The 24,894-nt window shown below is 31.8% G+C and overlaps 2 protein-coding genes across 2 annotated transcripts in view; both read right to left on the bottom strand.

The window, feature by feature from the left end:
• LOC111707385 (calmodulin) overlaps positions 1-6,780 on the bottom strand; it is a gene marked incomplete in the record, with an annotated part of 8,376 nt that extends 1,596 nt beyond the window's left edge. The window contains 3 exon segments of the mRNA XM_023480485.1: positions 454-540; positions 1,898-1,958; positions 5,940-6,780. Of these exon segments, the coding sequence (XP_023336253.1) occupies positions 454-540; positions 1,898-1,958; positions 5,940-5,965 (174 nt within the window).
• A 3-nt stretch (positions 6,781-6,783) lies between these two features.
• On the bottom strand, positions 6,784-22,991 carry LOC111707384 (tetratricopeptide repeat protein 25). The gene is made up of 17 exons (XM_023480484.1): positions 22,917-22,991; positions 21,445-21,492; positions 20,083-20,163; positions 18,920-19,011; positions 18,566-18,635; positions 18,087-18,125; positions 16,902-16,972; positions 15,584-15,681; positions 13,670-13,733; positions 12,364-12,421; positions 12,202-12,251; positions 11,012-11,049; positions 10,068-10,116; positions 8,886-8,956; positions 7,982-8,052; positions 7,652-7,714; positions 6,784-7,326 (listed from the first exon to the last, which is right to left on the bottom strand). Exons 3-17 carry the CDS (start codon positions 20,140-20,142, stop codon positions 7,147-7,149), a joined length of 1,074 nt encoding a protein of 357 aa, XP_023336252.1. The 5' UTR covers positions 20,143-20,163; positions 21,445-21,492; positions 22,917-22,991; the 3' UTR covers positions 6,784-7,146.
• Positions 22,992-24,894: the final 1,903 nt, after the last annotated feature.

Here is a 24,894-nt window from a genome sequence, read left to right as displayed (position 1 = left end):
TGGGACAGAGAAATTAAAGAGAAATTACAGAGAAATTACAGAGAAATTACAGAGAAATTGCAGAGAAATTACAAAGAAATTACAGAGAAATTATAGAAAAATTAAACAGAAATTAAATAAAAATTATAAAGAATTACAGAGAAATTACAGAGAAATTACAAAGAAATTACAGAGAAATTATAGAAAAATTAAACAGAAATTAAATAAAAATTATAAAGAATTACAAAAAATTACAGAGAAATTACAAAGAAATTACAGAGAAATTACTAAGAAATTAAAAAGAAGTTACAAAGAAATTACAAAGAAATTACAAATAAATTGCAGATAAAGTACAGAGAAAAATTAAAAAGAAATTACAATTAATAATAAGGGTGGTGGGGGTAGGCCTAGGTGGACCGTGGGGGGTGGTTAAGTGTTAAAAAACTTTGAAATAATAAAACTATTAAAACTTACATCTGAAGCAATGAGTTGACCTACACTGCCTAAAACCTCGCCTAGCTCAGCCAAGCTTATTCGTCCAGTTTTATTTTTGTCAAACAACTAAATAGAAAACTTAATTATTCAAAACTTAAGTTTAAATATATTAAATGCCCCCCCTCCCTCTGGACAGCCATAATCAGAAAGACCTGGAATTATTTGACATTTAATCAGACGACTTTACATATACATAATTTTAAATGCTCAAGAAAGGCAGACAACTTGAGTTTTTTGTATGTTAAATGCCTCCTCTCCCTCAGTAGACTGAACATAGTTTTTTAGTTTTTGATTTAAATTGATTTAATTTCTCCTTTAGTTTTCCCCTGCAAGAAGAAAAAAGAAAATCAAAAGAATAAAACACAAAAATATTTCAGCTTATTTGCTCATGGTATTAAAGTTAATTAAAGGGACTGCAATTAAGCGTAATTTATGACCCTCCATGCAAAGATGGCTTGATGCGTGATTTACGATATCCTCGAAACCTTAATCTGATCAAAAATGTGCTAGATACCGTCGTGTTTCTGTCTCGAAAAGTGTTTAATTCTGATAGTTTCTTCTGAAATGTGCAAGTCACTTTTGCAAAGAAACCGCAAACTAAAATGAGCAGTTAAAAGAATCAAAAACATGGATATTGAATTCATCAGACAAAGCCTTATGGTTACCGTTGTAAATTCTAAGCATGGAGGATATTAACCCTATCTCTGCTGGGGTACTTGAAAACCAGGATATGCTGGGGGGGGGGGGTCAATTTTACCCCCCCCTCTAAATCCCATGTTTGATGTCCAAATATGACAAATGATACATCATTGGAAAGCTCTTGTGCTCTACTTTTAGAATCTTCAAAAATTTTTGCAAATTTGCAAAAATTGAATTTTTTATCGCAAAATCTAGTTATATAGTGAAAATGTTTGCAAAAAAAAATTTGTCTAAAAAGTGATAAATTATACATTTTTGAAAAGCCCTTGACCATGCCATTTTAAATATGCAAAAAATTTTTCAAAATTTTAAATAACCTGATTTTTAATCAAAAAAACTAAAAATGTGCAAATTTCCTTTGACAGGTTGTTTGCAAAAAATTTGCAATTTTTTTTTCGCAAAACTTGTGCAATTCGTTTCCTTATGTCAAAGGTTTTCCAAAAAGCTAAATTTTATCAAAATCTGACAAGTGAAAGTGGGTCAAAACAAAGATTTAGTTTGTTACAGGAAAAAGCAGTCATTCAGGCAGTGTGCCTGAGGACTCAGGCAGTTAGTATTAAAGCCCGGTTTTAGGCATAAAGGGAGGGCTTTGGTTATGCAGGAAAAGTCAGAAAATTTCAACAGCCTCAGACCAATACTTTTTGAGTTATGTAAAAAAAACTACAGGGGGGGTCAAATTGACCCCCCCCAGCAGGAATAGGGTTAAGTAAATAATAAATCCAACCTGAAAAACATCCTTGTATTTGTTGATTTCCTTCTCAGACAATCTACTCAGACGATTTTTCCTGAAAACATTTATTATGTTTAAAAAGTTCCTGTTAAATAAGACTCAAAGAAGTTCGAAGTAAGATTTTGACTCCACTGGAGACCACCGGAGGGATTTTATTTTCACTGGAGGGGTTTGAAAGAAAAGCTTTTTACAATTTAAAACTTAAAGCAGGGTAATTTACACTGGAGGGATTCAGATATCTTTTTAAACTTCCTGGAAAGATATCTGAATTCCTCCAGTGGATTTATAAACCCTCTGGAAAGATATCTGAATCCCTCCAGTGGAATTATAAACCCCCTGGAAAGATATCTAAATCCCTCCAGTGGAATTATAAACCCCCTGGAAAGATTTCTGAATCCCTCCAGTGGAATTATGAACCCATAGGATGGATATCTGAATCCCTCCAGTGGATTTATACACCCCCTGGAAAGATATCTGAATCCCTCCAGTGGAATTATAAACCCATAGAAAGGATATCTGAATCCCTCCAGTGGAATATAAATCACTCTACATAAAGTTTTAAATTGTAAACAGCATTTGTTCAAACCCCTCCAGTGAAAATGAATTCCCTCCGGTGGTCTCCAGTGGAGTCAAAATCTTACTACGAACTTCTGTAACTCGTTAAATGAACGTAATATGTAGTTTCAAGAGAAACTCCATTGACAGACTGGAGAAACCAATTGACAATATGTACCCTTAAAAACTTTGTCTGATTAAGGATGAATTAGATATTCATGTTTTTGTTTATAAAACTGAACATTTTCATTTGTGGTTTGCTCAACAAAGTGACTTTCGCATTTCTGCTTTAGAAACAATTGAGAAATTATTATAATTTACAAGTTACAAAAATGACGATATCTTCCACAATATTGATCAGATAAAGGTTTCAAAATTACCATTGTGAATCCGTATGTCCCTTCTTGGAGGGTCTCTTTAAAGTACAGCTTGCTCTATAGCTGGTTAAAAGTTGGCCTGAGCTGAAAACTTTAGAATTAATCCCGATCGCTTAATCTGAGAATCCAATAAACACACTTTTTAATTTTATTCTTAATCTTCTCTTCTGGATACCCCTATAGTGTAAAAATTACGTTTGATAACAATTACAGATCCAATGCTATATCGATTGGACTAATATTCGATTGAACTAAAGTCAGCTGTTCACAAACCGACTTTTAGAGCATTAAAAAAATTTAATTATGTTAACTTGGACTTATTAAAAAACATATTTTACACATTTGAGGACTATAGTCATTTTGAACGTATAGTCTTAATAAACATTAATCTAAAACTTATCTTCGTTTAATCGATATCATTAGTTCAATTGATATGACGACACAAATGCGGGAATATTAAAAACCGGTTTTTCAAAAGTTAAAGAGTGCATTCCCTATCTGTAGAAATTAATCTAAAGACTATAATAGTCTGGAGATTAGCAGAAAGAGAGGATCAATCATTGATCTCGATATCCACGATTCTAAAGTTTTCAGGTCTGGTTCTTGAACTGAACCTAAGTTAACTACATGAATTGCGTAGAACCATAGATAAATAAATAAACATAGATAAGCTTATGTACGCAAAATCACCAAGAATTGTACAGTCCGCGAACTCATACTTCTAGGGGTCAAAGTGTAATTCAATGATAAGCGGGGTGGTTTGGTCTTTTAATGGATTTCATAATTATTAAACCACTGAGGAGTGAATTTTATTTTGAGAAAATCAAATCATTTCACTAAGCAATATATCATTTTGACGAGAACTGAAGAAGGACATGAGAAGGACTAAACTAACTTAAATTTCTTTTTACAGAACTCATGTACACCACATGTACTCAATGACATAAGAACAGCCAATGTTCACAACCGACCTAGTTAATCTATATAATAGGAAATACTTTAAAACATCTCTGTACATTTATATCTTTCAAGATGAAAAATGTCGTCTTATGCGCAATCTATCTTTATCTATGCGTAGAACTGTACTAATATACTGACAGATGCAATAGCCTAATATTGACATTTCAAAGGTTTACATGATGGGAGTTTGCCATAGATAAATTAAATAAATATCTATGGAGTTTGCAACTTGCAAGGAACATAGGGAATACAAACATTTATTTGGAGCAACGTTCACAACTTACTACTGTTTCTTTGAGTCACACTGTACGAGGAGTATAACTTTGATGGGGGAGAGCGCTGCTCTGTACAGGGTTACCCACAAAGGATGAGACTTCAGAGACGACGTATGAAATGCAAAATACCAGTTTTCTTACATCCATTGCGTCCTGCAAGTGTATAACTTGTTTTGTTCTTTGTTAAAATAGCATATAAGCCATTAAACCACTTATCTAAAGCAAAAGACTTAATTTCATCTTGGAATCATCTTATTTGAAGAGATTTAGGTCGTCTTTATAGCCTAATTATTTGCGGGTAACCCTGTGTATTGGTTTTTACCCGGCTGAGCTAAATCTAGGAGCCAAATATGATGAAATAAGAAACGTTTAGAACTCTTTCTCTTGGCAGAGTCGGATGAAAACCATTCAAGTTCTTAATTTGACTCAATATTCAGAGCTGTGAACTCTTAATTGTTGATCTCGATCTTTGTTAATCTGCAGATTAACTTAATCTTTATTAAATATCACGCAGGTTAATCGTACCCAGTCAGGGGTTGATGAGAGCTTTAATTAGGAGAAGAATAACTATACAATTAAAATTTGGAATGATATAGCTTTTTATTAATTCTTAAGTTAAAAGTTTCAATAGCGTAAATCGTGATCAAACGTACGGGATTATAGGTGTCCTGCACAAAAGTTTCCGGCTCAGATCATAATGTTGGATTTTTCATAAAATCGATCAGCCCCAGAGAAAATTATCACAGATATTTTGAAACCTATCCGAAAATTTGTATGTACTTATCATGAAATCTATATTTTTTCATGAACAATTAACATTATTAAAAAATATTCAAATGCCAAAGGAAACCAACTTAAAAGGTGAATTAACTAATTTTTATTCGACATTTTTATTGTAACTCCTTCTGTTTTAGTCGCAAAGTAAACTTTTGAAAAAATGAATAATTTAAGGGACTGTAAGCTAATCTCAAGTGACCCTCTGTACAAATTTCCGAGAGTACCGATTAATTCCTTAATCTGAATCGAAAATCTGATAATTTCTCGAATATTTCTTAGAAGCAAGAAATGTCCCTGTTACTGAGATATCACGAATAAAATAAACGGTGTAGGTACTTTCCCAAAGGCATTTTCCCATGGGTGACTTCCCAAGTGACAATTTCCCAAGCGCCAACTTCCCAAAGGTTAGGTTAGGCCTTCTGAGGCGCCGCAGACTGCAATGGGGTCCAAACGCTGCGGTTAGGATGGGCTAGGGGACCGAGCGCCGCAACTAAAACATGCTGTGGGCCGAGCGCTGCGGCTAGGACAGATTTGGGAAGTTGCCGCTGGGGAAATTGCACGGTTGGGAAGTTGCCACTTTGGAAAATACCCTTTGGAAGTTGCCACTTGGGAAAAATCCTTTGGGAAAATACTTAACATCTTAATAAACTGTTTAAAGAAACAAAAACATGAATATCTTATTCATTTTTGATCAGACAAAGCTTTTAAGGTGAATAGGGCATTTGTCATCTTTGCATGAAGGGTAGCTTGAAATTACACTTACTGTCCCTTTAAGCAAGACAAACTACAATGTTTTTTGCTTTTCAGATTGCTAAGATATTTCCAAATGCACATGCTAAAAAATTAAAAGTATAATGCAGAATTTGCGTGTAAAAAACCATTTGTGTGCGGCGATTTTTGAAAACATACAACTTTACCCACTTTTCTGTGTTTTTGGAAAAAGTTCCAGTTTGTCAAAATTTAACTGGAAAATGTTACATTTTATCGTAAAGTTCTAACAATAATTTCACGGAACCAAACATACTGTACAAAGCCCAGCTCTATTGGAATTTTCAAAAGATCGAAAATGTAGATTAGAGCATGTTCACAAACCTTCTTATCTCAACCTCGTCCTCCATTAGGTTCTCTGTAGAGCTTGGCACTGCAGTTCCGTTAACCAACCGAAGTTGGTTGAAATAAACGAAAAATGGTAAGCCTTTGCGTTTCGATTATCTTTTTACTAATTCAACGTTTGTACATTTTTTACTCGTTTGACGTTAATACTTCCGACATTTGTATATCCGTTTGTATAATCCAACGTTAATAATTCCGACATATATGTAAGTCCAAAGTTTGTAGGTCCGACGTTTGTAAGTCTGACATTTTTAAGTTCATCGTTTTTAAGTTCATCATTTGTAAGTCTTAGGTTTGTAAGTCCGAGGTTTGTAAGTGCGAAGTTTTTAAGTCCTACCTTAGTATATGTCCGACATGTATAAGTCCGAAGTTTGTAAGTCTGACCTTAGTAGGTTTGACATGAGTAAGTCTGGCGTTTTTAAGTCCTACCTTAGTAGGTCCGACATGTGTAAGTACGAAGTTTGTAAGTCTGACCTTAGTAGGTCTGACATGTGTAAGTCTGGCGTTTTTAAGTCCAACCTTAGTAGGTCCGACATGTGTAAGTACGAAGTTTGTAAGTGTGACCTTAGTAGGTCTGACATGTGTAAGTCTGGCGTTTTTAAGTCCAACCTTAGTAGGTCCGACATCTGTAAGTCTGGCGTTTTTAAGTCCAACCTTAGTAGGTCCGACATGTGTAAGTACGAAGAATTTGTAAGTCCAAAGTTTGTAGGTCTGACATTTGTAAGTCTGCCATTTGTAAGTCCGATTTTTGTAAGTCCAAAGTTTGTAATTCTAACCTTAGTAGGTCCGACATGTGTAAGTCCAAAGTTTGTTGGTTACAAAAGTTCTTGACTCTAGTTATTGGCAAATTTTCAAAACCTGTCTAGCAATTCAATACAATGTAAACATTTATTAGAAAATAACTTGGAATTAAGAAATAAACAAGATGAATACCAAAATTAATAACGATACAAGAATTTAACTTAAAATTTTATTTCATAGAAAATAATTCTTTAACTGTATAAAAGAAAAATTTTACAATAAATTGTATTCTCATTAAATCTGGTATTAAATTTTCTTTTTCTTTCTGATGATGAAATCTTTTGACACTAACTGATCCAACTTGATTTATAATTAGAAATATAAGTAATAAAAGTTTTAATTTTAGCCGAGAAATTAGTTTTTCTCTTGAAAGTTTACTCTTTTCTTATTGAGAATCGATGTTTGAATTTTTTAATAAATACGCAATTTCCTCTAAATGGGTGGGCGGAGCGCAGGGTTTTATTAGATCTTTAAACCGAACTGCCGGATGTTTTGCCAGCTCAGAAGGCGGAAGTTTTCCTCTTCTAGCAGGCGGAGCAGAGGTTTCCCAAAATGTTTTTCGAACCTAAAGAAATGATTTTAAAGAGATTTTGGGACGTTATTTCAAAAATAAAGTGTTTGATTCAGAACGGTATTGATTCAACCTTGGTCTGATTTAAATGATGGAGGAATTGATTTTTTTCAGTTTCTCATAAAAATTCAAATTTAAGCTAAATAAACAATCATGGGATATTATCAAAATTTCTTCCATATTGTTACTCATATAGAGGTTAAAAAGAGCGCAGATGTGACGCGGACATGAGGTCTTTTTTTAAATAAAAGCTTACTTGAAATTTCGTCTCTCTTTTTAACATAACATTTATTTTTGTCAAAATAATGTTTTTACTAGCCTTTAAAAACTCTAAACCCTCTTTTGCTGCTCCTTTGATTTCCTGATCAACAATGCCTCCACTCTGAAAAAAACCCAGGAAATTACAGTTAAACCAAAAAACAGTGATAACCTGAAAACTTTGAAATAGGGAACGATATTTAGAGTACATTTAATAGCCACATGAACGTGAGCAGTGTTAACAGAATAATCTAACTTAATTAGTGATTTAATAAGTTACAATAGTAAAACTATATTTGCTCTTTAACAAAGTTAAATTCAATTAAGATAATACTATAATGTCGTCTTTCTATTCCGTTGGTTCACACTGTGCATTTTCTTTTATATCTACCAGATTTTTCGTTCTAAGATCAGGATCTGCTATATGTTGAGTTATAAGTCCAGGATGATCAGAAAGGGAGCCTAAATATTTGTTTTTGCATCTTATTAATGTTTTTAAAATCCAATCCATGAAATAAAAATAACTTTATTTTTGAAAAACATATTCTAATTTAAATATTAAATTAAAAATTACAAACTTTGCGCTGGTTCAAAAAGTTGTTGTCTTTTGAATCCGGAGATACAAATGGTTTGGTCTTGATCTCACATTTTTGATAAAAATAAATGCCTTTAAAACAAAGTTTCTCAGCTTTAAAGTTGAAAAAATAATATTTTTTACTAAGAGAAGGTGCGAATGATGTGAAAAGCATTTTTTTTCTCCAAAGTTAATGGGACTGTTAAGGTTGCAAGGGGGTATTGGCTGAAACCTAATCTTTTAAAGAGTTTATTGTAACCAATATTATTTGTATCTGATTGTGTTAAAGTCAAAGTTATACCAAAACTCTTATTTATGAGATATGGTTACGAATCAAAGTTTTAAACAGATCATATTCAGCAAATACGAAATAAATATATGAAACTTAGGATAACGCAGAGGTACCTAAAACGTTTAGGTACGTTTCTGTTATAATTTGAATATAATATTCATTCATTTTTAATAGATACAATTAATAATATAATTGTTACGTCTGTATCACGAGACCAGAATTTCCACCAATGTCCGTCTAGTATCTGGTCACGAGGCTTGATCGACTAGATTACGTAAATAAGAGTTTTTGTAAAACGTTGACACAGTACTACATCTCGATACGGGGAAATCAGATAGAACTAATATTGGTCGCGATCAACTCCTAGAATGTTTAGACTTCAGCCTATACCCCCTTTCATTTTACCTTAACATTCCCTTTAATGTCTACCTAGAAAATCCATATCTGCCTTGAGTTTGCCCATCAGGATAACTTCAGCTCGGGTTTCTTGTTTAGTTTTCCTTAAAGGGACTGTGTAAGCGTAAATTCAAGTGACCCTCAATGCAAAGATGTCATTGCCCGATTTACAACAGTACACTTGAAAGCTTTTTCTTATCAAGTTTGAATTAGATTGAAAGTTTTTGGTTTCTTTAATCTGTTTTTTTTTCATTTGCGGATTATCTGTTAAAGTAACTTGCCTTGCGTTAAAAAAACGAAAGTATCTTCCACATTTTTATCAAATTAGTGTTATGAGGATATAGTTGTATGTCAGGCATTGGCATTTTTGTATGGAGGGTGACATGGAATTACGCTTACAGTGCCTTTAAAATATAATTAATAAGCCAGACTTCGTGACTAAAAATTATCAGAGTTTCTTCAACTGTTATATCTAAATAAAATAATCTAGGATTCCAGACACTATTTCTAGTAATAATTTGAGCATTTTTTGTTACTTTTCTTGTTTGTATCACTCTGAGGACAATCTAATAATCTTTGTAAAAAAATCCTTGGGACAATTAAGTAAAATATTGACACACTTTCACTGTGATTTAAAGGTCTTGATGAGATGAGAATTTTGCCAATTACTTCTTTAAAGCCAAAGCTAACACCAAGTGCTTTAAAGTGCTAAAATGTACATGGAAAGGGCTACAGAAAAGCATAAGTGAGTTAAAGCGGAAAAATCAAAACCCAAGGCGTTGCGACACTTCAAAGTCGACACTATCTTAAAAATTGATGAGACTTCTATAAGCCGGCTGAATCTATGTGCTATTGAAGTTTTTTGAGAAAAATCGCGCATTTACACTTCAAAAGACGATCAAATTTCCGGAACATTTCGGAAATTTAATTTTTCGCAACTTTTTCGGAAAATAAAAAATTTGACTTAACTACGAGTTCCTGCAGGTTCCTTCGACAAATTTTCCATTCAAAACATAACTCGCTACAGTGGTGCTACACTCGGGGTGTTTTGTAGACTAAGTTGGTTCTGGGAACCCTTTATAGTTTCCTGTGAAGTAGTTGTTTTTTCAACAACAAACTTCAAAGATTTAGGGAAAACAAAAATTTGAAATTCAACTGAAAAGTGTTTTCCCTTTTTTACAAATAAAATGTATTTTCGGTTTTTAAAAAGTTTACCGGTTGTTCTTCAGTTTTTTGTCACTTTTTTCTGTTGGCAGGCTTTCCTCTTTAATATCAACATAAAACCAGTTTATTTCAAGTAAAATAGAAATATAAAAATAAAACATATTTGAGTCAGCTTCTCTCTGCATTAGCAATACTAATTCATCACAACAAAATCCATAGGGTAGAAAATTTACAGAATATGTGAAATTTATTTTATATTAAAGGGAGTGTTCGCGAAAAATGAAAGGGGGTGTAGGCTTACCGCGAAAAATTATCGATAGTGATTGCAACTAATCCTAAAACACTAAAAGTCTGATTTGATTTTTGCTTCTAATCTTGCTTCTATCTGTTGTGTCTATAAGGAGAAATTTGTTAAAAACGACTCATACCGAAGAACGTAGCTTCCATACACATTCAGATCGTAAAAGTAAATTTAATTCCAAAAAAATCATTCAGATATGACAACCTATGTATTATCATCGATAATTTTTCGACGCATTCGTAAAAAGTTGATATTTCATGAATATTTTGATTTTTTTAAAGATAATATTTCGCTTACAACTTGTTTTCACGACTGGCACTTGATTTTCGAACTTCCTGGAAAATATGAAAATGTCGTCTTCATTTTCAAAAACCCTCGAAACAGGAAAAAAATGTTATCAAAAGTTCTGGATGTGCTGGAGTATAAATATTTTAAAACCACTTTTAACGAACACTATTCAATAATTTTCAAGGTAAAGCTGCGTTGAGTTCACATTGCATGCAGTGTACACTAGGAATTTTACCGGTTTTTGATAGATTTTCACCTTTAGCTCTCTGTACTTATTAACATATAAAGGTTTAAAGGGCACAGTTGCCCTCTTTGCATGGAGGGTTACTTGAATTAAGGCTTACAGTACCTTTATGTGTAAAATGATAAAGAAATCAACAATTTATAGATAATTAAATAAACTTTCCTTCTGCATTGTCCACCTGGCCTTGATTAGTTTCCTGCCTAAAATGAACAAAAAGAAAGAAAACTTTTAAAAAAAATGTTATGGATGGAAGTTTCATTGACTGGAACATTTGTATACACAAAAAACTTCGTTAACATTTTCATAGATCGGATAGAAAATTTATTTTTATAAATGCAGACTATTCAGGTTTGTGAAAATAAAATTTTTTATGGACAGCAAAGTGTAATCTTCTGAAAAATAGAAAAAAACACCATAATTAAATATAAATATAGAAATAAATGTCTCCATGCAATTTCCTCTTTTTCCTCTATCGATAAAATGTCATTGTCTATGAAAGGTCCGATCCATGAGGTATATCTTCGTTTTATAAATATAATTAAGAACTTTTTTTCTTCTAGAGTTTCCTTTATTCAGATCAATTTGGAACAGTAAAGGCCCATTTGACAAAACCTTTTCTTGAAGCTGTTAAGAATGCTTATACATTACAACTATTGTAAATTAACTATGAAACCTTTCTTAACCGAATCGAGAACAAGCTACAATTAGGGCTTTGGGTGACATGCTGAAAAAAGTCGATTCCGTATAAATTTCAATATGGAATAATCATCCCGTATAATTACACACAGTGCTTTGTAACATCTAGGGGGTAGATAATATTTATTAAAAATTTGATTTCCAAAAGTTTTTATATCATTTTATGTCGTTGTATAATGGGTATTATTAAGTGCGAAAAAGTTTTTGTCGGGATTTTTATTTCTTATAGTTAGTTTAAGAAGTATTTTTACACCGAACGTTGTAAGGTGTGATTTAAGTCAAAATACTTTTGTTTGGATCGAAAACCTAGAAAATGTAAAAATCACAGCAAAAGCTTTTTCGCACGCATGCTACCCATTCCAATATAGTTTTATTCTATATTTTACTCAACTTATTTAATAGCAGGTAGATAAAGATACTTAATCATTCTATTGTAGGGTGATAAAGTAAGTTTATCACCCTACAATTGGCAACATTAGGTATGAAATTGGAAATTTTTATGGAAGTGTTAAAAAGTTACTTTTTCACTTAATCACCCTACAACGGGAAATATTGGGTTTGATAAATTTCCTCAAAATTTTTCATCAACCTTGAAAGCTTCCAGAAAGGGGTCTGTAACATGTAAGGCCTAAACAAATTAATTAAGTTTTTTTTACCACAACATTTCAACAATCTGAGGCTCAAACTGCACAGCGGATAAAAATGCCTGCATGCAAATAAAGAATATGTAAAAAAACAAAAAAAATTTTTTTTTAAAAGCTGATAATAATAATTATGAAAAATAGATCAGAAATTAATAAATATTTCTTTATTTTTTCCTTTATCGTTTCCTCGCATCTCTCTATCCAATCTGTGATCATCTTCGACTTTCGGATTCTAAATCAAAGAGGACTGATTGATAACTTATATCGTTGGAACCTAAACGATGTTTTGATTTGAGGCTTCATCTTAGACCCGGTGTGGCGTTATTTCTGGGTAAACGTTAAATAATGGTAGTAGATTCTACGCAGCAAATTTTCCGCGGCATCCGCGCATATTTTTAGCTGTTTACAGCAATGCCCACAACAGAAATCTGGTATTTTGTCTGAAATTTCAAAATAAGAAATTATATTTATAAACTTCAAATATACACTATATGCTGATATATAATATGAGTACAGAAGTAATTAACTATAAATTAAACTCTCATAAGTTGCAAGTATCAGAATCTTAAAAAAACTAACATAAACTAAGCTGTAATATCGATCCCTAATGTTAAAACAATTGATTTTTATTGTCTGTCGCTCAGCAAAACTTGATTGATTCTCAAATATGAGAAATACTTTCACTTAATTTACTGTTTACATTCACAGAATTGTGCGCAAATGCAGCGGGAAATTTGCTGCGTAGAGTCTACTACCATTATTTAACGTTTACCTACAAATAAGGCCACACCGGGTCTAAGATGAAGCCTTAAACCCGAGAATCAAAACATAGTTTAGGTTGCAACTTATTCTAAAGCTCGAGTCTTTTTAAAGTTTCTTATACTTAAGTCTATTTCCCCCTATTTTATGAAACGTTGTAGATTAGAGTATTTCAATTTGACTATTTGAAAAAGCATTCGCTGTTAAAAATATAAAATGTCTGCTACATCAGTGCAAATATTGGATTAGAAAAATAGCTTCTCTCGATGATTGCTTTTGGCAACCCTTTATTGGAAACATACAGGGTGTCCCAAAAAAACATGGGAATTCAGTGACGAATTCGATATCGTCTTTGTTATGAATTAGCATTGTAATACCTAATTTCAAAAGCCATGTCTGCTAGAGTTTATTTTATGAAAAGGGTAAACGACTGTTAAGATGTGTCTATAATGTCTCCGCAAGATAAACAGTGAAGACGGACAAGTTTACTCTGTTTGTATACTGCAATTTTCTTGTTTTACTAAGTACAACCGTATGCAGTCAAAACAAAAACAAACAAAATGTGAACATAGCAGACGAAACTCTTACAGAATACAGCTTTCTCAGTAGGTATCATTATACTAAATCAAAGAATTATTTAAAAATACGATATCGAATTCATCATTGAATTCCCATGTTTATTGGGACACCCTGTACATAAAATATATCACCTTGTTTTTACCTTTGAATTCTTTGAAATTGTACAATTGCGTTCTCAAACCTTCCTGCTGTGTACATCGACTTTCCTGCAGTACATTTGAAATAGTATATTTTATGTACTTGGGTGGTCGTTTGTTCTTACTGAGAGCTTAGGATGTGTGCGGGATAAATGTGCCTAAATATTCTAAGAATTTTTTTTAATTGTGAGTTGAGAGCTATTTTAAGAAAAAAAAAGATTAAAAAATTCGCGGAAGACCGAAAAAATATATTAAAAGATCCGTCTTGAAATACTGAGTTAAAAACAGAGGATTAATATTAATTAAAAATATATCAATGCTAATGTCTTTCATTATGATATTTTATTTATTATTTCCAAAAAATGGCTCTCAATTGGCCATTAAAAAAAATTTTGAAATATTTTTTCATTCTTGTAAACTGTGTTACACTTTAAACATTTTAGAAAATTTAGCATTTTTCTTTTCGCAAAAATAAAATTGTTTTCTTAATTGGAACAATTTAATTAGACACATTTGAATTTAGCTAAACAAGTTTATGTTATAGAAACAGAGTTTCTGTATTTTTATAAAGTTAAACCCTAAATTTGCCATATACATCGAAAGCATTAATCAAATGTCGTCTTGACAATCTTTTAATGTGTTTATACTATTTTACGTAAATCTCAGTATTTGCGAAAGTAAACAAATAGCCATGAATCTTTGGGAACAGTTTTAAAGAGCTCTGTATAATCATTTAATTAAAAAACTAAATATCTGCAACATTCCATTATCAGAAAGTGAATAATACGACATTTGATAAATTCTTTCGATATATGGCTTATTTAGGGTTTAACTGTAACAATCGTTTAATTCGAGAAGGGAGAGGTTCATTTAGTGTAAGCAACTATTGGGTGTTGTTTATATTTGAATCGGGGGTTCCTACTTCCTAGTAGGACTGTGCACGTACAGACTTTTTAAAAGCCGTTCATTAGCCAGGTGTTAACGGTTATTTCAAATAAAATCAGCTGGTAAAATTTGAAGAAAACGTTCACAACATAAAAACACAAAAGATATCAAAGTTCATAAAATTTATTTTCTATTTACATGCAAGTTTAAGTTGAAATATTAACGAAAGTAGCTATTTAAACAAGTTTATGTTATAGAAACAGAGTTTCTGTATTTTTATAAAGTTAAACCCTAAATTTGCCATATTCATCGAAAGCATTAATCAAATGTCGTCTTGACAATCTTTTAATGTGTTTATACTATTTTACGTAAATCTCAGTATTTGCGAAAGTAAACAAATAGCCATGAATCTTTGGGAACAGTTTTAAAGAGCTCTGTATAATCATTTAATTAAAAAACTAAATATCTGCAACATTCCATTATCAGAAAGTGAATAATACGACATTTGATGAATTCTTTCGATTTTTGGCCTATTTAGGGTTTAACTGTAACAATCGTTTAATTCGAGAAGGGAGAGGTTCATTTAGTGTAGGCAACTATTTGGTGTTGTTTATATTTGAATCGGGGGTTCCTACTTCCTAGTAGGACTGTGCACGTACAGACTTTTTAAAAGCCGTTCATTAGCCAGCTGTTAACGGTTATTTCATGTAAGATCAGCTGGTAAAATTTGAAGAAAACGTTCACAACATAAAAACACAAAAGATATCAAAGTTCATAAAATTTATTTTCTATTTACATGCAAGTTTAAGTTGAAATATTAACGAAAGTAGCTATCAGTTTTCAACACATTCAATTGTGCTTATTTTTAAACCGTTAATTTTTTCAGGAACGGCTTATATTTCGTTCAAAAACGATCTCAAAATGAACGGTTTTGCCGTCCATTAACCGACTACTCTTCTGTTAATTTTCAAAACTTGCCGTTCATTAGCAGTACGTTGCCCAGCCTAGTTCCTTGTGTAGTTCCTTGAGTTTACCTAATGCCTCCATTGCTAGTATTGAATGTTTAGTTCTTTTTACTGCATTCTTAGCATCTCGTATTGCCTCCTCATATCTTCCGAGCTTCAGCATGCATCTATACATGACTGAACTTCAATATGCATCTACACATGAATAAACTTCAGAATGCGTTTAGACATGACTAGACTTAAGTTTGCATCTAGACATGACTAAAATTCAGTATGCACATAGACATGAATACCAGCATCTAGACAATAATAAACTTCAGTATGCGTTTAGACATGACTAAACTTAAGTTTGCATCAAGACATGAATAGACTCCAGCATGGATATAGACAATACACTTCAGCATGCATCTAGACATGAATAGACTTCAGCATGGATATTGGATATAGACATGAATACACTTCAGCATGCATCTAGACATGAATAGACTCCAGCATGGATATAGACATGAATACACTTCAGCATGCATCTAGACACGAATAGACTTCAGCATGCATCTAGATATGAATATACTTCATCATGCATCATATATGAATATACCCAAGCATGCATACAGATATGAATGTACTTCAGCATGTATCTAGACATGAATATACTTCAGCATGTTTCTATATAATGCAAAGACTTCAGCATGCATCTAGACATAAATATACTGCAGCATGCATCTAGACATAAATATACTGCAGCATGCATCTATATATGAATAAACTTCAGCATGCATCTAGATATAAATATACTTCAGGATGCATCTAGACATGCAAGGATTTCAGTATGCGGTTAATGATGACAATGGTAATGATAATTTTTATGATGATAATGATGATAACGATGATAATGATGATAATGATGCTAATGATGCTAATGATGCTAATGATGATAATGATGATAATGATGATAATGATGATAATGATGATAATGATGATAATGATGATAATGATGATAATGATGATAATGATGATAATGATGATAATGATGATAATGATGATAATGATGATAATGATGATAATGATGATAATGATGATAATGATAATGATGATTAAACGAAAAAGAATAAAAAAGACAACTGCGTAAGTTTAATGATTGTTGATTTATAGAGCAGCACATGATTGAATTCAAAAAGAATAAACAAACTGCATTTCGCTCTGGTTATTCGGAGTGAATAGCAGTGTGAAATAATGATTTTTTTATATAAATCAAAATGCTCTATAATATTACATAGAAACACTCAATTTGCGGATTTTTAAATACGTTTTTGAGGATTTCTGAAGTCAAACTTGTTGCAGTAAAACTTAATCTTCCAGTGGAGAATAATGTTTAAAGAAAACTCACGTGCTCCGGGCAACAAGAGCAGTTTCATCGTAATCATTCAAAAGGACTGCTCGGGACAAATAAAACAAAGCCTGGAAAAGGAAACAATAAAAAATTAAAGAAAAATTGTTCACAAAAATGACGGACTAGACTCAATATAAATTCTAACAGGACCGACCCCTTGTATCTGCCTTTATTGACATCCGGCAAGTACCAGCCCTAACCTATCCTAAGCTGGCTCAGTTTCAGCTTTGATGGCGCGGCCAGGCTTTTTACAGTATCCGGCCTATCATAGGCCTATTCAACCAATCCCACTAGCTGAGTTTGTTGTGCAAATTGTTAGCAATAGAGATAACTCGACCTGCAGATACTTGCATTTTGTTTACATGTTTGAAATTAACCCTATTCCTGCTGGGGGGGGGGGGTCAATTTGACCCCCCCTGTAGTTTTCTTTTTACATAACTCAAAAAGTATTGGTCTGAGGCTGTTGCAATTTTATGAGTTTTCCTACATACCCAAAGCCCTCCCTTTAGGCCTAAAACCGGGCTTTAATACTAACTGCCTGAGTCCTCAGGCACACTGCCTGAATGACTGCTTTTTCCTGTAACAAACTAAATCTTTGTTTTGACCCACTTCCACTTGTCAGATTTTGATAAAATTAAGTTTTTTGGAAAGCCTTTGACATAAGAAAACGAATTGCACAAGTTTTGCGAAAAAAATTGCAAATTTTTTGCAAACAACCTGTCAAAGGAATTTTGCACATTTTTAGTTTTTCTTGATTAAAAATCAGGTTACTTAAAATTTTGCAAAATTTTTTGCATATTTGAAATGGCTTGGTCAAGGGCTTTTCAAGTATGTACAATTTTTTTTGCAAACATTTTTACTATATAACTGGATTTTGCGATAAAAAATTCAATTTTTGCAAATTTGCAAATTTTTTTGCAGATTCTAAAAGTAGAGCACAAGAGCTTTCCAATGATGTATCATTTGTCATATTTGGATATCAAACATGGGATTTAGAGGGGGGGGGGTTCAAATTGCCCCCCCAGCATATCCTGGTTTTCAAGTACCCCAGCAGAGATAGGGTTAAGATAATATCAAATTCTAGAAAATGGAACACTTTAAAGCGATTTTTTTTCTTCAAGAAAACCAGTTTTAGAACATCAATTCCTTTAAGATGAATAAAAATAAAAATGTAAAATATACCTTTTTAACATCTCCTCCATTCTTCAACTCTATCTCTCCCTGATATTAATATCATTAGAAATAAATCTTTTATAATTTCTATCTTACATTTTTTTCTGTAATATCTGGATAATTTCTCAAAATATTTAATCTTACAACAATTAATTGGAGACAACGAAGACTTATAAAGAACATTTTTGAGATTACAGAGCAAAGATTTTTCCAAATTAGCATGTATGCCTCTTTGACGTACTTTGTATGTCTCCAGACAGCACATAATCTAATTTTAGTATAATGCCTTCCATTTTTTTGCCGGGTTTCACCATACTGAGAACGTTATAGACGCTATATGGTTGTAAAAATTATGGATGAGAAGATCTTTTTTGTTAATTTGTTTTGTATCGTCTTTAGAAAAAACAAAACAATAAAACTTCCAAGTTTTTATTTATGTATTATGATGAAGTTTTCTTTTATTTAACTTTAGCTTGAGGTTTATCTACCTGTTCTTGGTACAGATCTGCGTCTGTTGTCTCACCCTCAGCGGCAACTGATATTACTCGTCGATCTCTCCTTAATTTCAAGTTATTCTTAATTTAAAGCGTTATATGCGGGCCTTTCATTTCCTTTCATTTCTCTGCTAAAGTAAACCACTTTCTGAAGAAACCCCCATCAAAAATAACACATTTTCAGAATGAAAAACAGGGATAACTCAATTGTTTATGCGCATACAAAGGTTTAAAAAGTAACATTGTGATTCATTCACGCACACCTTTACGAACAATTTTATAAAACAAATGTAAAATTAATAAAATTATTTTGTTACTCTTTCCGAGCAAGATAAACGTCTTCAATACCTTTGTTTAGCCTTGACATCTGATTTTACATCCCGTTCTCCTAGAACTACAGCCATATTCCTCTGACCATCAACATACATCACCTGTTGTATCTATACAACATAAATCTTTTTCGATCAAGAAGCACTTTTTTCCACTTTCCAGTCAGTTAAATACACTGTACAAACACAAACCTTGAGTAAACGGTCCGATTCTAACTATTCTTTACACCAGATTCTAACTATTCTTTACACCAGATTCTAACTATTCTTTACACCAGATTGCGCCTATGGATACTCCGGGAATTGAATTCAGAGCTTGGAACTTTAGAATGGATAACCTTTAATCCCGACAACTTAATCCGAATATCCACTGTGGAATGGAAACTTTTACTTTTAGTCCCTAATCCACTCTTTTTCTCTTTTTTGGATATCCGTACATTATTTTCTCCAATGAGAGTGCAGGAATATAGTTCGTAAATTGTATTAACTAATGACTAAAAATTCTATCCCATGAGAGAAATCCGCTAATCAAGAATTTGTTGTCGGCCATTTTGTAAATTAATCGGTGAAGAAAAATATTTAATAATACGTTTGAGATTCTTTTGTAACCAATTTTAACCAATGTTTTAATAAATAAATGGGTGATAAATTAAGTGAAGGCCCTTCCAGTCAGGAAAAAGAACCAATCTGACGTTCTTAGAATCCAATTTGTTGATCATCTTCTATTTAAATTGTGAATATGTTCTTTTTATTTACATTTTAAAACAAAGAAGCAAAAAATTTTGCGGATTTAAAAAAAAAAATTCGCGGATTTTCAAGAATTAAATTTTTTTACAAAAATCAAAAACCTTTAAAACACATTTTTTTAAAAATAAACCTTCCCTGTGGTCACGTGATGTCCCACAAAAAATTTGGGCCCGATCGGTTCAGCCGTTTTGACGTTTATTGGATACACACAGACAAACAGACAGGCCAAATTTATACATAGAAGTATTCCAAACTACTCTGTTTAAAAGATTAACATACAATGCTAAAATGTTTGTATATTTTTTTACAAGAATAACTAAAAAGTTTAAAATTATGATATTAAAGAAAACAACAGGTTCACAAATTTAGTTTTATCAGACTTTTTAACTTTGTTACAACTTAAATTCATTTATTTAAAGTCAAAAGAAAAAAAACCTTTTCTGTTTCACGTTTATGTTTTCTTTCTCTTTCCTCCAGTTCATTTTTCACCATCATAAAGTTCTTGTTTCGTTTACTCTAAATTTAAAATCTTTTATTCAATTATTTACTGACAGATTTTCTCAATTTTATAAGTTTTTAAGTTTCATTTCATCGAGTTATTGTGATCGGAAAGATGATATTTGAATTTAAATGAAATCTATGAATAAACGTTATACCGTGATAACCAGAAAACTATAAAATAGGAAGGTGCCATTTAAATATCAATTTAGTATATTTGATCTAAATGAGGTTACATAGCTACTATAGTTTTAGCAATAGCTTGAAATTGGCCTGTTTGCGATACACAACTGCTATGTCTAATGTTTATTGGACTATTTAAAATTAATAATTAAAAAAGAAAATACAGATCTTTAAAAAGTTTTATATGTCTTAAATGAATTCTAAAGAATTTTTCCACAACGTTGCATACTCAGTTCAACAGCCTTGCATAGCCGGTCTGTCCCTTTTAAGTCAAAAATTAAGTCTTAAAGTCGTCTTTCTATTCGAGAGTTTTCTGGTTATCACTGTAGTATTGTTCATGTTAAATGTTGACAGCAGGCTAACAATTAAAGACCAGTTTATTGTTCAAAAAACCTATATAAAGATTCAGATTGCTATAAAGTGGCATCTGTTTTAAAAACTGGTTGGACTTTGAAGTGTTGCCACGCCTTGATTTTTCCTCACAAACTCAATCCCTGGCTTTTAGCTAAAGTTTTAAAGTATTAATTGGTAAATTTCTCATTGATTTTTGCGGGAGAGCTTAAATAATTTTAATAGATCACTCTTTAATGAATATGACAATGCCAATAAGTGCGAATTGTAAAATGTTAAAAATTTGAACAAGATCTTTTAAAAATATTGATTGATTAGGTTTTCAGGGCGCTTCGCGCCCATATTCTGTTTCAATTATGAGCATTTTCTCTTTGTATACAGGGTGAAATAAAAACAAACAAAAATTTGGCAAATTTTATAAAAAAATGCAGTGGATTTTCAAATTTAATGGAAATCGAATTTAGTTTGAGGCGAATTTTTAAATTTTGATCTTTTATAAACCTTCCCTTGGGTCATGTGAGGTTTCACACAAAAAATTGGGCCCGAACGGTTCAGCCGTTTAAACGTTTATTGGATACAAACAAACTGACAAACACACAGCAAAGTATATTTATAGATTTCGGAATTTTGAAACATTTCGGATATTCTATCTTTTCTTTACAGGAATAAGTTTTCCGTATACTCTTTCCGCAAGATGTAAACATTTACAAAAAACATAAATATTTATAAAAAACATGTTATTTTTTCATATTTTTCCATATCTACCTTTCCATCGTATGCAATACTCAAACTTCTCTTGATGCTTTCAGGGACCTAATATTAGTATTTTAATAATATATTTTTCTTTCATATAGAGGACTGAAGGACTTGAATCTTTGCCACAAAATCAAATTTTCTAATCCCATATCTTTGCAACCTAATGATATAAGCCTTTGAAATGTCAAACTTAGATTATTTGATCTAACAGAATTTACATTTTTAAATATGGTCTGCGACATTGGGTCGCAAAGATATAAGGATGAGAAGAGTAGAATTTATTTAGAAGTTATCAATTCTATTCAATTACAGAAAGAGATTAATATTAAATTAAGAATCTATAAAAAGTCTTTCTAAATTTTATTTTCTGTTAAATTTTATTAAGATTACTTATCGGAAAGAACACTCACAGAAATTGAGTTTTAATCAAATTAGCTTTCACGAGGACATAAGGAAAAACAGACATTTCTATTTATAATATAGACTTTTTATACAGATATAACTAATACAAAGCAGGATCATTGGCGGCTACGTTCTTTCGTTTAATTCTACCAATTAAACCAAGGAATTGTGTGACGGTTGTAACATCGTCCTTGCAAATGATTTTTTAATTCTGTATGATGAGAAACTATAATCCGTAGATTTTTCGTCTGCTAGAGTTTAGAATCTGTTGTGCTTAACAAAATAAGAAATTCCTGTTCACAAACCACTATAGTTTCAGTAGAAGTAAATATTTCCATTTAGTGTATAGCGCTGCAATAAGGATTTATCTCTAATTGGATAATGAGACAGATAGAAAGATAGACGTTACCGCCACACTATTTCTATTGGTTCAGAATAGACAACAAACACATGACTTAACTCTGATTGGATCAGGCGCTAATGGACACGGCATACAAGAGTGAAACACAGTACAGCCTTTTATTGATTTGTGCATAGACTCTGTCAGACGGAACTTTATTATAATCATTGCCATTAGGTAATACAACACTAATTCTTAACAAAAACGATTTCGAGTTTGTCTCATAATTCCAATTTTTATTGGGACACCCTGTATATAAATGGGATTTTTGTAATGGTAAAAAAGAAATTGAGTCTTGGCCACAAACTCAGATTTTTTAATCCCTTTGTTTTTGCAACCTATTTTCGTAGAACTTAGATATTTAAAACTATGAATTTTGTTAGAACAAATAATCTAAGTTTGGAAAGGTTTACTATACCATGCAGAGGCCAAATTTAAAGAATTTGAGCCGCGGCTTAAATTTAAGCTGCGGCTCAAATATGGTTGGTTTCACTTAAAATCGTATTCAATGTTTTAATATTTAAGCCGGCACTCAATTGAAACCGGTTTTTAGGAGATTTGAGACGCGGCTCAAATTCATTAAATTCGGACTCAGAACACAAAGATATAGGGATTAGAATATTTGAGTTTGTGGCAAAGTCTAAATTCTTTTGTTTGTCTCCTGTTACCCTGATGTTACCTTTAAATCCTGATCTGTGAAGAAGAAATCTGTCACAAGCTCATTCTCTTCGTTAATCTCTTTTTTCTCCTCTGTCACTGCAATCTAAAGTATCTTTGTTAGTCTCTTTTTTCTCTACTGCCACTGCAATTTAAAGTATCTTTGTTAGTCTCTCTGTTCTCTTCTGCCACTGCAATCTAAAGTATCTTTGTTAGTCTCTCTGTTCTCTTCTGCCACTGCAATCTAAAGTATCTTTGTTAGTCTCTGTTCTCTTCTGCCACTGCAATCTAAAGTATCTTTGTTAGTCTCTCTGTTCTCTTCTGCCACTGCAATCTAAAGTATCTTTGTTAGTCTCTGTTCTCTTCTGCCACTGCAATCTAAAGTATCTTTNTATATTTACAGGTTAACGAACTATAACGAACATCTATATTTACAGGTTAACGAACTATAACGAACATATATATTTACAGGTTAACGAACTATAACGAACATCTATATTTACAGGTTAACGAACTATAACGAACATCTATATTTACAGGTTAACGAAATATAACGAACATCTATATTTACAGGTTAACGAACTATAACGAACATCTATATTTACAGGCTGCAATGATTTAGTACCATTCCTTTTATTTATTACATTCCTATTAAATTGGTAACGTTTATGTTCAAGATTAAAAGCTATTTAAAATGCTATATAAGCTTACAATGCCATCATCTTTATATTTTAGCCTCGGGTAGAAGTTTGAAATAGTTTTTTAATCATTCTTCGATTCTTTGAATGATTTGTTTTTATCTCATTTTATATTAAACTGTATTACTTCAAGATTAGAAATATGTCATAAACATCTTATTCTTGTCTTCTAGAAATGTCGAATTTTTATCTTTAAGAACTTGTTGGAACACCGGAACCAACATAGAAACTCGATTCTTCAAATGTTGTTGAATGATAAAGTTCATCTAAAAAATTTGACGAATGTTGCGACTACAAATTGCGGATTACAAATAAAGAATTTCAAGGTTTTAGTGTTACATTGTAAAAACGTAGAGAAACCACAATTGAAAATATACATTTTTATATTATAAACATCGATTTCTAATATATACTTTGAAATAAACGAAACTTCACTTAAACTTACGGTTTGCAGTCCCTTTAAGCTAATCTCGACAAATTTAATAACAATACTGTCCTAAAGATAATTTTTTTAAAGGCCAAATTTTAAAATTGGAGCACCATCTTGAAATTTTTAGTTAAATTTAACTAAACATCATAAAATTTTATGAAATTATAAAGTTAGAAGGCCAAATTTTAAAATTGGAGCACCATCTTGAAAGTTTAAGTTAAATTTAACTAAATATCATTAAATTCTTTGAAATTATAAAGTTAGAATTAACTTTTACTGGTTTAGGATGTTTCTAATAATAAACAGAATGATTATATCCGATATACAAGACAAATATTTTGTTTCAACAATAATCAATATTGGTACGTATACGATAGACGAAATTTCAAAAAATATAAAACTAAAAATTGACAATTTATATTCCTGGTTTCTCTATGAAAGTTACTTTTGAATTTTATGCGCCGGAGACTAAAAAACGAATTAACAGAATTAATTCAATACTATCTCAGATGAATTAACGCCCATATCTTCTCCAATGGTGCTCGGAGTATGTTCCCAGATTTAAAACGATACTGTTTAAACCTTGGATTGATCAGCGAAGAGGTAGAACTCATTGTTTATGTTTATTAAATGTTGAGTGAAAAATCGTACAATAAGTGTACACTAGCGTACTACGTAAACTCAACGCAGATTATGTAATATTTATAAAACATTCGATTACAAGCGTGGATTTCAAAAATTCGATCAAAAATTTTAAGTGTTCAACATTTAGAAAGTTTCTGTCGGTCATCTTTGACCACTCTGAGATATTACAACTCTAGAAATTATTCATCACATTTTTAGGCAGCCTTGACTTTAAAGTGTCACACTGC

The sequence above is a fragment of the Eurytemora carolleeae genome, unplaced genomic scaffold (genome assembly GCF_000591075.1).
Source record: "Eurytemora carolleeae unplaced genomic scaffold, Eaff_2.0 scaffold781, whole genome shotgun sequence".
Classification (NCBI taxonomy): Eukaryota; Metazoa; Arthropoda; class Copepoda; order Calanoida; family Temoridae; genus Eurytemora; species Eurytemora carolleeae.
This window is presented reverse-complemented; position numbering and strand designations above follow the sequence as displayed.